The sequence below is a fragment of the Phyllobates terribilis genome, unplaced genomic scaffold (genome assembly GCF_046119375.1).
Source record: "Phyllobates terribilis strain yellow unplaced genomic scaffold, ASM4611937v1 Scaffold_5__5_contigs__length_657084704, whole genome shotgun sequence".
Lineage (NCBI taxonomy): Eukaryota > Metazoa > Chordata > Amphibia > Anura > Dendrobatidae > Phyllobates > Phyllobates terribilis.
Genome location: NW_027362765.1, coordinates 61,033,937 through 61,048,463, shown reverse-complemented (window position 1 = coordinate 61,048,463; position 14,527 = coordinate 61,033,937). Strand labels below are relative to the sequence as shown.

The 14,527-nt window shown below is 42.6% G+C and overlaps 1 protein-coding gene across 2 annotated transcripts in view; it reads right to left on the bottom strand.

The window, feature by feature from the left end:
• LOC141272008 (uncharacterized) overlaps nt 1-14,527 on the bottom strand; it is a 326,760-nt gene that overhangs the window by 7,581 nt on the left and 304,652 nt on the right. For both annotated transcript variants that reach the window (XM_073682287.1, XM_073682286.1), the window contains exons 2-6: nt 11,696-11,844; nt 11,387-11,566; nt 11,180-11,303; nt 10,999-11,096; nt 9,407-9,497 (exon numbers count right to left, since the gene is read on the bottom strand). In XM_073682287.1, coding sequence (XP_073538388.1) covers nt 9,407-9,497; nt 10,999-11,096; nt 11,180-11,303; nt 11,387-11,566; nt 11,696-11,773 — 571 coding nt within the window. In that variant the 5' untranslated portion in view covers nt 11,774-11,844. The remainder of the gene's footprint in view (nt 1-9,406; nt 9,498-10,998; nt 11,097-11,179; nt 11,304-11,386; nt 11,567-11,695; nt 11,845-14,527) is intronic.

The window sequence follows — 14,527 nt, the reverse complement described above, 5'->3', positions numbered from 1 at the left end:
GATCACATGGTCGGCACCTGAACTGGAAGACTCACAGAATCATAGTTTGTAAACAGTAGTTACTTCATGATAAGAAATAATGAGATCGCCAGGGCAGGACAACTATTTTCCATTGACAATCTGTATACGTGGGGTCAAGGCTGGTTATTAGGTGACCAAAAAAATGAGACAGCAATATTCCTGTGTGCCTCAAGATGGCGCCCAAAGTAAATGATGAAAAATACAGTCATGGCCAAAAGTATTGAGAATGAGACAAATAGTAATTTTTCCAAAGTTTACTGCTTCATTTTTTGTAATGGCAATTTGCATATACTCCTGAATGTCAAAGAGTGATCAGCTTAACAGCAATTACTGTACTTGCAAAGTCAATATTTGCCCAGAAAATGAACTTTAACCCCCAAAACACATTTCAACATCATTGCAGTCCTGCCTTAAAAGGAGCAGCTAACATCGCTTTAGTGATTGATCCATTAACACAGGTGTGGGTGTTGATGAGGACAGGGCTGGCGATCAGTCATGATTAAGTAAGAATGACATCACTGGACACTTTAAAAGGAGGCTGGTTCTTGGTATCATTGTTTCTCTTCAGTTAACCATGGTTATCTCTAAAGAAACACGTGCAGCCATCATTGCACTGCACAAAAATGGCCTAACAGGGAAGAGTATCGCAGTTACAAAGATTGCACCTCAGTCAACAATCTATCGCATCATCAAGAACTTCAAGGAGAGAGCTTCCATTGTTGTCAAAAAGGCTCCAGGGCGCCCAAGAAAGACCAGCAAGCGCCAGGACCGTATCTTAAAACTGTTTCAGCTGCGGGATCGGACTACCAGCAGTGCCGAGCTTGCTCAGGAATGGCAGCAGGCTGGTGTGAGTGCTTCTGCACGCACTGTGAGGCGGAGACTCTTTGAGCAAGGGCTGGTTTCAAGGAGGGCAGCAAAGAAGCCACTTCTCTCCAGAAAAAACATCAGGGACCGACTGATATTCAGCAAAAGGTACAGGAAGTGGACTGCTGAGGACTGGGGCAAAGTCATTTTCTCTGATGAATCCCCTTTTCGATTGTTTGGGACATCTGGAAAACAGTTTATTCGTAGAAGAAGAGGTGAGCGCTACCACCAGTCTTGTCTCATGCCAACTGTAAAGCATCCTGAAACCATTCATGTGTGGGGATGCTTCTCAGCCAAGGGAATCGGCTCACTCACAGTCTTGCCTAAAAACACAGCCATGAATAAAGAATGGTACCAGAATGTCCTCCAAGAGCAACTTCTCCCAACCGTCCAAGAGCAGTTTGGCGCCCAAAAATGCCTTTTCCAGCATGATGGAGCACCTTGCCATAAAGCAAAGGCGATAACAAAATGGCTCATGGAACAAAACATAGAGATTTTGGGTCCATGGCCTGGAAACTCCCCAGATCTTAATCCCATTGAGAACTTGTGGTCAATCATCAAGAGACGGGTGGACAAAAAAAAACAACAAATTCTGGCAAAATGCAAACATTGATTATGCAAAAATGGACTGCTATCAGTCAGGATTTGGTCCAAAAGTTGATTGAGAGCATGCCAGGGAGAATTACAGAGGTCTTGAAGAAGAAGGGGCAACACTGCAAATATTGACTTGCTGCATTAACTCATTCTAACTGTCAATATAACCTATTGGTACTCATAATATGATTGCAATTATATTTCTGTATGTGATATAAACATAAGACAAACACTAATAAAAACCTGAGGCCAGCAGATCAGGTGAAAATATAATTTTGGTGTCATTCTCAAAACTTTTGGCCATGACTGTAGTTGTTGTAGTTCAAATGACCACTGAATGGAGTTTTGATGTGATTAACAATGGAGGACAGTTATTTGGAGCTTAACAAATTCCCATATAAAATATAAGAGATGGCCCTGTAGTGAACAGAGTACAAAGGAGAGTCTCAAGGCCTTGATGCACTGTTTGGGCCAAATTCAAAATGCAAGAATTTTAGACACCATTTCACTGCCACATTGAAGTTGCTGAAATCCACAGAGATGTGAGGGCCCCAGGTTGTTTTTCAGCTCCCAGCCTCTCTCCACTTCAACTCTACCCCCTCAGGGCCGATACAAAGCCCGGGATCAGCAGCCTCCCAACCATGCACCACACACCTTCTGAGGGAAAGTCCCGACGCCCCGCTCCGCAGGACTCCACCAAGGACGCAATACAAACAGGCCACCTCGCAGACTCTGGACCACCAGGGCAGATGAGGATGAGGTAGGTGACACTTCACCGGTGATCAGCCCTAATAGCTGTTTTTTCACCTTTTCCACATTCAAACGTCTTCCTCTCGGGACGTTTCTCCAGCACTGGTCACATGATATGTTTTGATTTCTCAAGAACTAGGGCAGATGAAGTTCAGTTACCCCCCCCTTCTTCAATTTCTATGGCTGTTTACCACAACCAAGCACACACACTGCCAGGCAGGTATATGATCTCTCCATCATCCTTCCCTTCTCCATGGGACAGATTCACACTATGAAGTTCTGCACTGTAAAAATATTGGTGTCTGGTGGTTCACGAGGAAAAATACTGTAACATACACCATTCTGATTCAGTTAATGGACCACTATATTTCATATATAAGAAGGAGGCTTCTGCACCTGTCTGCAATGCTAATCTAAAGCTGCACACGGGGCCAAACAAGTCCGCAATGGCCACATCAGCTGCACACCTGTACACCATTTTTATAAATGAAGATGTAGCCCAAGACTGAGTGCTCAGTGCACAACACTTCAGAATGTGAACATAGCATTATCCCTCAATCTGACTACAGCGTTTTTTTCTTTAGTGTGCTAGATCCATTTTTAGTCCGTGCGTCAGTTTTACAATTTCTATTAAGGGAGGGAAAAAAAATTAGGGCTTTTTCAAAGCTGCTCATATCAACTGTTCAGTAAAAAACAGGCAGTGCGCAGATGATACACGGATGGCATCAGAGTACTATGCGGGAATGCAGACCCCTTCCATTGAATGGGCGAGTTCAATCCGCAAATCAGATCAAACACAGACATGTCTGTATTTGTTGTCGGACTGCTTTGGGGTGTGTTCACACCTGAGTTTGTGAGTTTTGTCTGTTCCATTTTAGGAAAATGGAATTTATGTCCAAAACTGATCTGTAGCACAACTGATGCAAACAGAAGAAGAGTGGTCCCGTTACTAGTTGTGGGGGTCCGTCTGGGTTCCATTATGTGTTCTTTTTTAGAATAGAAAACAAAGTTCTGCATGAGGAACTTTTTATTAACTGCTATAAAAAAATCTAATATGAATAAAATCAAGGTGTCATTTTTATTCACACTATTTACCGATCACCATAACTCACGTGATCACTGTACATATTGTCACAATTACAGGGACACAAAATATGTCCATGTTTACTGTGATGGTAACGTCTAACTTTTAATAGTAATTCACCTTCCCTTGATAAAGCCGTGTATGCTCTACACGAAACGCGCATCGGGAAGCGGTACATATCCATCGGTCATTTTGGGCGTTGTGCTCACTCAGGGTAAGCCATGTAGTTTTTATTTATCTTGTTCGGACTTCCATGTTTTGGTAGGTACACCAACATCAGGTCTTGTTTTTGTACTGCAATTATGGCTATTTAACTCTAAGGACATTGTCCCATACTGCCTATATACCACTTGGTCTTGTTAGGCCTTTTTAACCTTTTTACGATGCTTGAGTTCGGTGTTCCCCCTAGTCCCTAAACCATGTGATTTGGCATGGTCCTCTGTGTGTTTTAAGCCCCTGCTGCTACCTCCTATACCCCTCCTACACATATCTTTTGTATAATCATATGTATTGACTAATTTGTATGTGCTAATAAAGTTATATTTATCTTTATATAAAACCTATAAAACTCAGTGTTTTTGCTCTGCTTATTGCATGTTCTCTGGAGTGGTTTGTTTGCAGTGGCACACACACATTATGATGTTTTTGGGATTTTTTGTTATATAGTCACAATTACAGAGACACAAAATATGTCCATGTTTACTGTGATGGTAACGTCCAATTTTTAATAGTAATTCTATAGATAGAAATCTCTGGTGATTACTTTTCAGCACTTATAATGTACTGGCATGATATAATAGTATAATAATAATAATCTTTATTTATATAGCGCCAACATATTCCGCAGCACTTTACAATTCAGGGTTTGATATATAACAGTCAAAAGTAACAGTTAACGATAATACAATAATTAAAGCAAAAATAATGAGGACCCTGCTAGTAAGAGCTTCCAATCTACAATGAGTTGGGGGTGACAAAGTACAGTGGCTTATTTACAATGATGGTCCAGCCATCTTCAGGGAATGGGGGATAAATATAGGCTGCATGGGCTAGTCACCAGCAAATATTTGTAGAGCTTTTGGGTGCGGTGGAGTTTGATGGAGAATTATGTTTAGAGAAATAGTGAATGGGCCATGTATAAAAGGACTTTGATTTGAAACATGATAGGCCGCCCTATATATAATGTTATATTATGCATGTAAAGAAAAATGCTTCAGTTTTTTTAGCTGAGAAAACTCTCCTGTACATAGCAGTGCAGCCTGTGGCTCACTAGTAATATTTCTACCTTCCATATCAGGGGTCCGGAGTTCAAATCCCCGACACTGACAAACTTCAAAAATATATTAAGAGACGTCCACTGAGTGTCCTGTATAAACAGGACCGTGTATACAGAAGTATCTCTTCGGCATCAAAAGTGGCGAAAAAAAAAGAACGAAAACTGTTAAATGCCTGATATGTCATGGTACCAAATAAGCGCCATTATTAGAGAGCTTTAACCTAAAAAACAATTGATACTAGAATAAGTAAAAAAGCGAATTAAACTATCAATATAGTCAATCAATATATGATGATATATATATGATGATATATATATATATATATATATATATATATATATATATATATATATATATATATATATATCTATATATATATATATATATATCTATATATCTCTCAATATAGTAAAGGCCCTCACTCCTTTCGACATGAGATATGCTTATTCTGTATTGTCTGTATAAGTCCTCCCTAAAATTGAAAAGTGCTGCGGAATATGTTGGCGCTATAAAAAGAAAAATTATTATTATTATCAATATCTTTTTCTTCCTTCCTATCAAATCTTTTGTCAAACATGTTAAATGTAGAGTAATAAAAATGGATCATGTGTATAGATGAGCAAACGCTAAAATGATCAATGAACAATTCCTAATGCTCGGGTGCTCCTTTCGAATAATGAGTATAATGGGAGTCAATGGGAAATTCGAGCATTTTTTCCTGCAGACCCTACAACGAGGTCTGGGGGGCACTGAAAATGTTCAAATGGATGGGAAAACTGCTGAATGGAAGGAAAACATCATGGGGAAGACCCCTGAAAGCATCCCTGACTCCCAGATCACTGCTGAGAACAATGCAGTCACACTTTTACTCCACTTTAAAGACTGACAAAACATTCCAAAATAATGAGAAAGTGCAGTTTACAGGAAAAAAAATGTTAAGAAACATTTGTTCCTGTATAATGACTTGTATGTAAGGCAACATTTAAAAAGGATTTAACAAAAAAATATAATTTAAGTAAACCAAAATTGGAGGATCTCATACACATTCTGTTCAAATTGTCATGTAGTGGTACTCCTAGCCTCAAAAAGGCCATTCAATAAGTGCAAATCCAGCCAACAATTTAAAATCCATAGACCCTAGAAGGCAACAACTGGCGGGCCTCATTCCAATATAACATTAAAACACTTTATGTGCTGCTGTCATCTGGTGTTGTGTAAAAGCGAGGTCTAAGCCATGCTTTGTTCATTGTTATCATAGTGAGCCTGTCAGCACTTTCTGTTGACAGGCGAAAATACCTGTCTGTTATGACCCCCCTGTGGCACATAAAATTAGTTCAGACAAGACACTAGTGGGAGGGCTGCACAACACCTCCAAGGCATAGTGGTTTTTAAACATTTTAAGCCACTGTAATTTTACAGAAAGCACGTTAAACTTGTACGAATGACTAATTGAATCCCTAAAAACAATTGTAATTTTTTTTTATTTAGTTTTCTATACAGCTGTCATGTAACAATAACCATGTTAAACTGTATGGATGACTAATTGAATCCATAAAAATGTTTTAAACATAAATATTTTGATAGTGTACTTCATGCAAAGCCAGTAAAAAATTCTAAGCAGGAGAATACAGTAATCCTCCTCAGGTGTCTGCTTCTTCTTCTCCTTCCTCGTGAGGCTGGAGGGACTGCCTCTACTTGCTTCCTGGAGCCCGATTTCCAGGTGCTTGGGCTGTAAGAGACTCGGGTTCAGGTAGTGCTGGAGCCCCCGACATGTAGAAATGGGCGACAGCTCCCTGTGTCACATGCACCATCACCTGCTCCTGTATAAGAGGTGGGGAACCCCAAGGACAATACGATCCGCCTTGAGAAGTCTCTCCCGGGCCCGTTCATTTCTCAAGAAGGGTTCATCTTTCTCCCTTCTTTCTGGTATCACACACACCGCATATCAGCTATGTTGACCTTCCATTTTGAAGTACGTGAACCTGGTTTCAGATGTCAGCACTTGCACCCTTCAATGCATACGTTTTGTCTCTGCTGCCTGCTGGTTGAACGAGATGTGATGATGGGTTCAAACTGTTTGATAGACCCCCTTCTCTGCTGCCGGTCGTACATAATATCCTTCCTCCAGGATGCCAACTGTCAATACCTTGCGGCTAGCGGGCCTGTTAGCATTTCTCCAGCCCTGCCTGGGTTTGGGCCTTGGTAGTTCTGGTAAAGTGGCTGGTTACGGATCACAGGCTCTTGCCAATTCCGCTGTAGCGCCAGCTTGGTCTGGCTCCGATATTCCTCCGGTCACTCCCTCGGGAGTCTCGCGGGATTCAGCCATCTTTCTTGCCATGGCGCCCAGTAAGCACATTACATTTTATAGCTTACTATACTAATTCAATTCCTAAAATTTTTGGAACGCTTTTTTGAAGTATTATATACTAATGAAACGCACCCCAGAACACGTTATACTGTATAGATAAGCAATATAATACCGATAAACTTTTTGAACAAGTTTTTTGAGAGTTATATACCAATGAAATGTACTCAAAACCACAGAATAGTCTATGGGTGAGCAATATAATACCGATAAAATTTTTGAACACGTTTTTTGAGGGTTATATACCAATGAAATGACGAAATGTACTCCAGACCACGGAATAGTCTATGGGTGAGCAATATAATAACAATAAAAGTTTATTGAAAGTTATATAAAAACAAAATGTACTCCAGAACATGGAGTACTGTATGGCTGAGAAATGTAACCCTCCAAAATTTTTAAAAGCTTTTTCTCAGTTTTAGAGAACACAGAGATGTACTCGACACTATGGAATAGTGTATGAGTGACAAATTTAACCCAGGAAAAAGTTTCAACGATTTTGGGAGTGTTATATAACACAAAGAATGACCTCAAAGAACGTAATACTTGATGGAGCAATATATAAAAAAAAATTTCAGCCCACCCGCCACCTCCCCCCAAAAAAAGCTGCAGCCATATATTTACCAACGGACTGCGCAGCCCTAATCCCTGTCTACAGACTGTATTCTGTCACTCTCCCTGCACCTGAGACCCGCTCTCCTTCCCTACACTAAATGCGGAATGTATGTGATACAAACAGCAAAGCAGAGGATTAGCACTGACAAGGGCTCTTAGTATGATGGTTCTGCTTCAGCACCAGTATCAACAGTACAGGACTCTTGATTCGTTATACTGTGCACACACAGGCCTGGACGATCACTCTCTCCCTTCAATATGAACTGTCCCTGATCTGTGCAATGGCGTTAGTGTGCCGAGCTGGGCGGTGCCTGTCCTTTTATAATCTCTGATGATATCAGACGGCCAGCCAATCACAGTAATACTACCACCAAGATGGCTATAGCATTACAGGCAATCCCTGCATGCTTATTTGCTGCACAACAGGCGCCAAAGATGCGGGTTAGGAATTCGAGTTTGAAGTTGAGCACCGCCCAATGCTTGCCGAGTAATGAGCACATCCGAGCACCCAGATACTCCAGTGATAACCGTTTATCCCTAATCAAGTGGAATGTTAGAAGGTCACTGGTAAAATACTGGAGGGGAGATATGTGTCACTCAGTATGTTAACCTCAGTGATATAAACTTGGAAAAATGCTCCAGCATACTAAGTGCTGAGAGGGGTTAATCGGCCATATTAAGGGCTGAGTTTTTGTGAACAGCTAAAGAGTGGGTGGGAGGCTGTCCACCATATCTCCACTCCACTCCAGAGTGTGGTCTAGAAAGTAAATGTGCAGCCTTTGGACTCATTCAGGGTTCGGCATGTCTGGAGATGAGAACTCCAGAGCTGTGCTCATGTTAAAGAGAAACTGAACCTTGTTTTTGTTCCCCTGAGGGGTGGATCACCGCAGCCACACAGAGTGTACTGTATGTTATTTTGTTTTTCCCGTTATGCCATAAGGGCCGTGTTTGTTTACCTAATTTTGGTCTGGTTTATGGAGTACATTTTTAATAAACCAGTTGAAAACTTAAACTTAGTTCCTGTGACTACCTCTTTAAGAAGCAGAGTGAGTCGATCTACCACAATTGGTGGAGAATGTGGGCAGCGTTCCCAGGGAACACGTGTGACTGCTACAGAGGTACTGCATGTCTTGGGTGAAGGCGGCCATAAGCCAGCAAGCAAAGTCACACAGCATGGAGGACCTGATTAAACACCTGATGCAAGCCTAACATCAACAACAGCTGGCACTTCAGGATACAAGTAAGCTGCTTATACAACAGATCCAGCAACACCAGCAGCAAGTCCAACACAGACAACAGCAGATTAAATTGCTCACACAGGCGGCTTGTGGCAAGGCGGCAGCTCCGACTCCAAGAAGCCAAGTGAGTCAATATACTACAGGAAGGAAAATCACCAGAGGCAAGAGGGAAGATGTCAGAAAATAAAAACATGATTGTACAAAAATGACTAAGGGAACCAAAATCAGTTTAAGATTTAAAAAATACAGACACATAGCCAAAGTATCTAATAAGGGGAAAAATATACTGTGTAATGATCAGAGTGGATGGTAGTAGGTTTACAAAAAAACAGGGTAATACCGGACATTTGAGAAGTCTGCAGAAGGTCACCATATAATGTAATATAGTAATTATGTGCCGCAACACTGATAATGTAAATTGGCCAGATATGTGCAAGAGATGATATGTTAGAACATGTCACAAGAATAATCCTATATTATTATGTGCACAATCATGGAGCATAAATAATAAATACCCATAATAGAGGTGTCTTCTCTCTGGGATGGTGCTAACCCGACATGCGTTTCTGGCACTGATTGTTTTTTAGGTTACACTCACCTGTGTGGTTATCTGTAGGAATCTCCTCTTTACACCGCTCATTATCCCTCACATATGTCTCTGTAATATTAATATGGGTCACATCTTCACCCTGAAACAGATGCATAAGTAGTAAAGAAATGATTCAGCAGAACAGAAAAGATCATAAATTATCATAATCAAAAAATGACAGCAGTAGTTATCATAAATCCAACCTGTCGGATCCTAATTCTAACCAGCAGTCTCCATGACCACAAAATTGTGAGTAGATCCAGACAACATCTAATGTCTATGATCAGCTTTATCCTGTCATCTCCACCAAGTATAAAACATACACTGAATGGCCACATTGTGAGAAGATCCAGACAACATCTAATGTCTATGATCAGCTTTATCCTGTCATCTCCACCAAGTATAAAACATACACTGAATGGCCACATTGTGAGAAGATCCAGACAACATCTAATGTCTATGATCAGCTTTATCCTGTCATCTCCACAAAGTATAAAACATACACTGAATGGCCACATTATTAGAGACACAAATCTAGTGACTTTTTGTTTTCAGAACCTCAGCAATTCATCTTTTAACAGATTCCACTAGCTGAACAAGTAGTTTGGCAGGAGTATTGGCCCATCACTACAGGTTAGCTTCTTGCAGTTGCCGCAAAAAGGATGGAGATACTGACATGTTGTAAATAGTCACTTTTTCCTCATCCTAGAAATGCTCTATATGATTAAAATATGAGGACTATGAAGTCCGGGGAAGCAAAAAAACTCTCTGTAATGTTCCTGGAATCAATCTATGACCAGTGGATCATTGTGACATGATGCATTGTCCTACCATAGGGTAAAGAGACGCCATGAAGTGATGAACTTGGTTGACCAAAATGCTTATGTAATGTCAAAACACAGATAAGAAAGGACCCAAGATGAGCCAATAAAATGTCCCCAGCCATTTTTCCACCTTCACCAGCCTGAAATGATGACAATTGACAGAAAGGATACATGTATTGATGCTGCTTGCATGAAATTCTGACCCACTACTCAGCATGGTGCAACAGAAATCTGGATTCATCTGACTAGACAATGTTTCCCACTGCTCAGTGATATCATTTTTGTTCAATTAAGTTTTTTCTTCCTATTTCCCTCAGACAATGGTGGCACTGGAACTGTTTATCTGGTTTTATAGCCCAACTGCGCTAAGGACCAACAATTGTATTCTAACAAGTTAGTTGGACAACAGTTCTGTATTCAGTTGAAATTTACAACACTGTGCACTACCTGCTCCTCGGCACAATATTGATATCTTGAGGTTGTGAATTTTTCAAAATTTGGGCCTTACCTGAACACTGATGACACTAGCTGAAGTACTCAATATTTCCAGTCTAATGTGGTTTCACAGTGAAAAATGATCACTTCATTTTATATTACATTCCGGGGTTACAGATCTAATCTCTATACAGGAAAGTTTTAATAAAGAAAGAGCCGGTGTCTCTAATAAATTGTCCGTTCAGTGTATAATACTGGTGGATAAAACAAAACTGAACACAAGACCTTCACAGCCTTCTACATATCATAGGGGAGATCTCATGACACCTTCTTTCCATTTACCTGAGGATCCTGAGGAACATTGGGATCTTCTTGTTTACAGTCTTGTGGAAGAAGAGGACGGGGACATCTCTCTGGTGTTGTCCTCTTACTGGATAGAACTGTAGGAAACACATACAGGGACTGAATTCATTCTTTACATACAGATAATTATAGGCCATGTGATTTTAGTCCTGTCTATTACCTGGTGATGTGAGGGGCTGGGGAACCTCCATCATGATGTCCTTGTACAGATCTTTGTGTCCTTCTAAATACTCCCACTCCTCCATGGAGAAATAGACGGTGACATCCTGACACCTTATTTGAACCTGACACATACAATGATACAGTCATCCCCCCGATCCCTTCAAAGCGTTACTGTATAATGTCCCAGCATTCCCAGCAATGTCACCTCTCCAGTCAGCAGCTCAATCATCTTGGAGGTGAGTTCTAGGATTTTCTGCTCATTGATGTCCTCATGTATCAGGAGGTGAGGTAGAGGCCCCGTGATTGGGCTCAGGGGTATTTCCCATCCCTCAGACACAGGGGCCTGACAGCGCTCAGTAGAGGTCTTCTTCACTACTGTGTAATCCTGGTTATGGAGAGACACATTAATAAATCTCACTACAGACATTTCCAGAGTCCTCACCTCTCCAGATCTGTCCATCTGTTATTCCCATAGATAAAAATGATGCAATGTGACGTCATCAGAATCTCTCACCTCTCCAGTAAGCCGGAAGAGGATCTCTAGGGTGAGTTGTAATATCTTTTCTGCCATCTTGTCCCTGTTCCTATCCATCTTTAATGGTCAATGAGGAAAATTCCCTTATATAGAAGATTTCCACTGAGATGATCAGATATTGTAGGGACCTGAACGGGTAAAAGATGACGATGTAACATCATAAAGATCCCATGTTAGAAATCTCCGGAGCGGTTACCGGCTTCACATGATCACTACATCCAATCATGGCCCCGTCTTGCCACCAGTATAACACACAAACTATAATATAACCGGAGATACGTCCCTCTGTCCGAAGCCTTTATAGACTGCGCAAGTGAGTCACGCCTGCGCAATCTGGCTCCAGACAGAAGAACGCATGGAGCCGTTACAGGTAAGAGGAGTGTGTATGGCGCCGGAGATTGCAATATGCATAGGCACTGAACGCATACCGCAATCTCCGGCGCCATACTTACATACTAACCTGACCGGGAGGAGCGTTGCAGCGGCGCCTCTCTTCTCGCCGGAGACCGGGGCAGGAGTGAGGCGACGGAATTGAAGCATGCGCATAGCGCTATCCAGCGCCATTTTACTGAAGACACATTTGCAGTGTATCTTCAGCAAAATGGCGATGGACAGCGCGGTATGGGCACGCGCGTACTCCGGCGCCGCACTCCTCCCCCGGCCTCCGCAGAACGGGAAGTGTTTATTTTTTTGTATGTGTGCAGCTTGATAGGGATGAGCGGTGCCATACATACCAGGATTGGGGAGTGAGGGGACCATGCATACCAGGATGGCATGAGGGGTACCATGCATACAAGGATGGGGGTGAGGGGCCCATGCATACCAGGATTGAGTATGAAGGAGCCATACATGCCAGGATTGGGATGAGGGGTGCCATGCATACCAGGATTGGGGATAAGGGGTACCATGCATACCAGGATGGCATGAGGGGTACCATGCATACAAGGATGGGGGTGAGGGGCCCATGCATACCAGGATTGGGTATGAAGGAGCCATACTTGCCAGGATTGGGATGAGGGGTGCCATGCATACCAGGATTGGGGATAAGGGGTACCATGCATACCAGGATGGCATGAGGGGTACCATGCATACCAGGATGGCATGAGGGGTACCATGCATACCAGGATAGGGATGAGGGGTACTATGGATACCAGAATAGGGATGAGGGGTACCATGCATACCAGGATGAGGGATGGGGTGCCACGCGTACCAGGATAGGGATGAGGAGTGCCATGCATACCAGGATGGGGTTGAGGGGCCCATGCATACCAGGATAAGGTTGAGGGGGCAATGCATACCAGGATTGGGTATGAGGGAGCCATGCATACCAGGATGAGGGACGAGGGGCGCCATGCATACCAGGATTGGGGGTGAGGGGTGCCATGCATACCAGGATTGGGGGTGAGGGGTGCCATGCATACCAGGATTGGGGGTGAGGGGTGCCATGCATGCCAGGATTGGGGGTGAGGGGTGCCATGCATGCCAGGATAGGGATGAGGGGTGCCATGCATACCAGGATAGGATGGGGGCAGTACATAACAGGAAGGGGGAACAGGATTGGGGAGCACAAATACCAAGATAGGGGCAGCAAAATACCAGGATGGGGGCAGCACAAATACCAGGATGGGGGCAGCACAAATACCAGGATGGGGGCAGCACAAATACCAGGATGAGGGCAGCACAAATACCAGGATGAGGGCAGCTCAAATACCAGGATGGGGGCAGAACAAATACCAGGATGGAGGCAGAACAAATACCAGGATGGGGGCAGAACAAATACTAGGATGGGGGCAGAACAAATACCAGGATGGGGGCAGCACATACCAGCATGGGAGACCATATACCAATAAAAATGCTCGCCACCCGGGCGTAGAACGGGATCAATAGCTAGTCCAATTATAGTTACATATACTCCTAAGACATACTCATAGGGAATTTAGATTGTGAGCCCCTATGGGGACAGTGCCCATAATGTCTGTAAAAGCGCTGTGGAATTAATGGCGCTATATAAGAGAGTAAAATAAATAAATATAGAGACTTAACACAGAATATCTCCACTCCAGCACCAAAAACACAGAACAAATATAAAAGAAACATCTAAAATATCTGAATCTTTATTAAATATTTCATAAAAATAAGACATGTAGTTATAAATTGCAAAGAATATTCAGAGATTGGAACAGAAGAACGGGGACGACAGTAAGGCTGTGTGCCCACGATCCGTTTTTTAAGCGTTTCCGCAGCGGCAAAAACGCTGCAGAAACACTTAAAAAATGCATGGTAGAAGGCCTGCCATGTTCCCCAATGATAATCCGCATATGCTGCGTAAATTTCGGCTGCGGATTATCATTGCGGAAAAAAACGCAGCACTACCAATTATTTTGCGGAAGTGCTGCGTTTTCGCCGCCATTGACTTGCATTAGATCGCATGGATTACGCATCACTGCATATGTAAATGCGCATTCCATGCGTTCTAATGTGCGGATGGTACCCAGGTCTAGAGGAGAGGAGACTCTCCTCCGGACCCGGGTACCATAGAAAACTGTAAAAAAAAAGAATAAAATAAAAAATAAATATATACTTACCTTCTGGCGGCCCCCGATGCGCTCCTCCTCGCTTCACGGCAATTCGCGATGTATTGAAGGACCTGCGCTGAAATCATAGTCATGTGACGGGTCACGCGACGCTGACGTCGGCAGGTCCTTCAGTGTAGCGCTGCCGGCAGCCGGGACAGAGGGAAACAAGACACCGGGGGCCATCGGAAGGTAAGTATAGATTTATTTTTTATTTTTTGACATTCTCTCGGGTCAC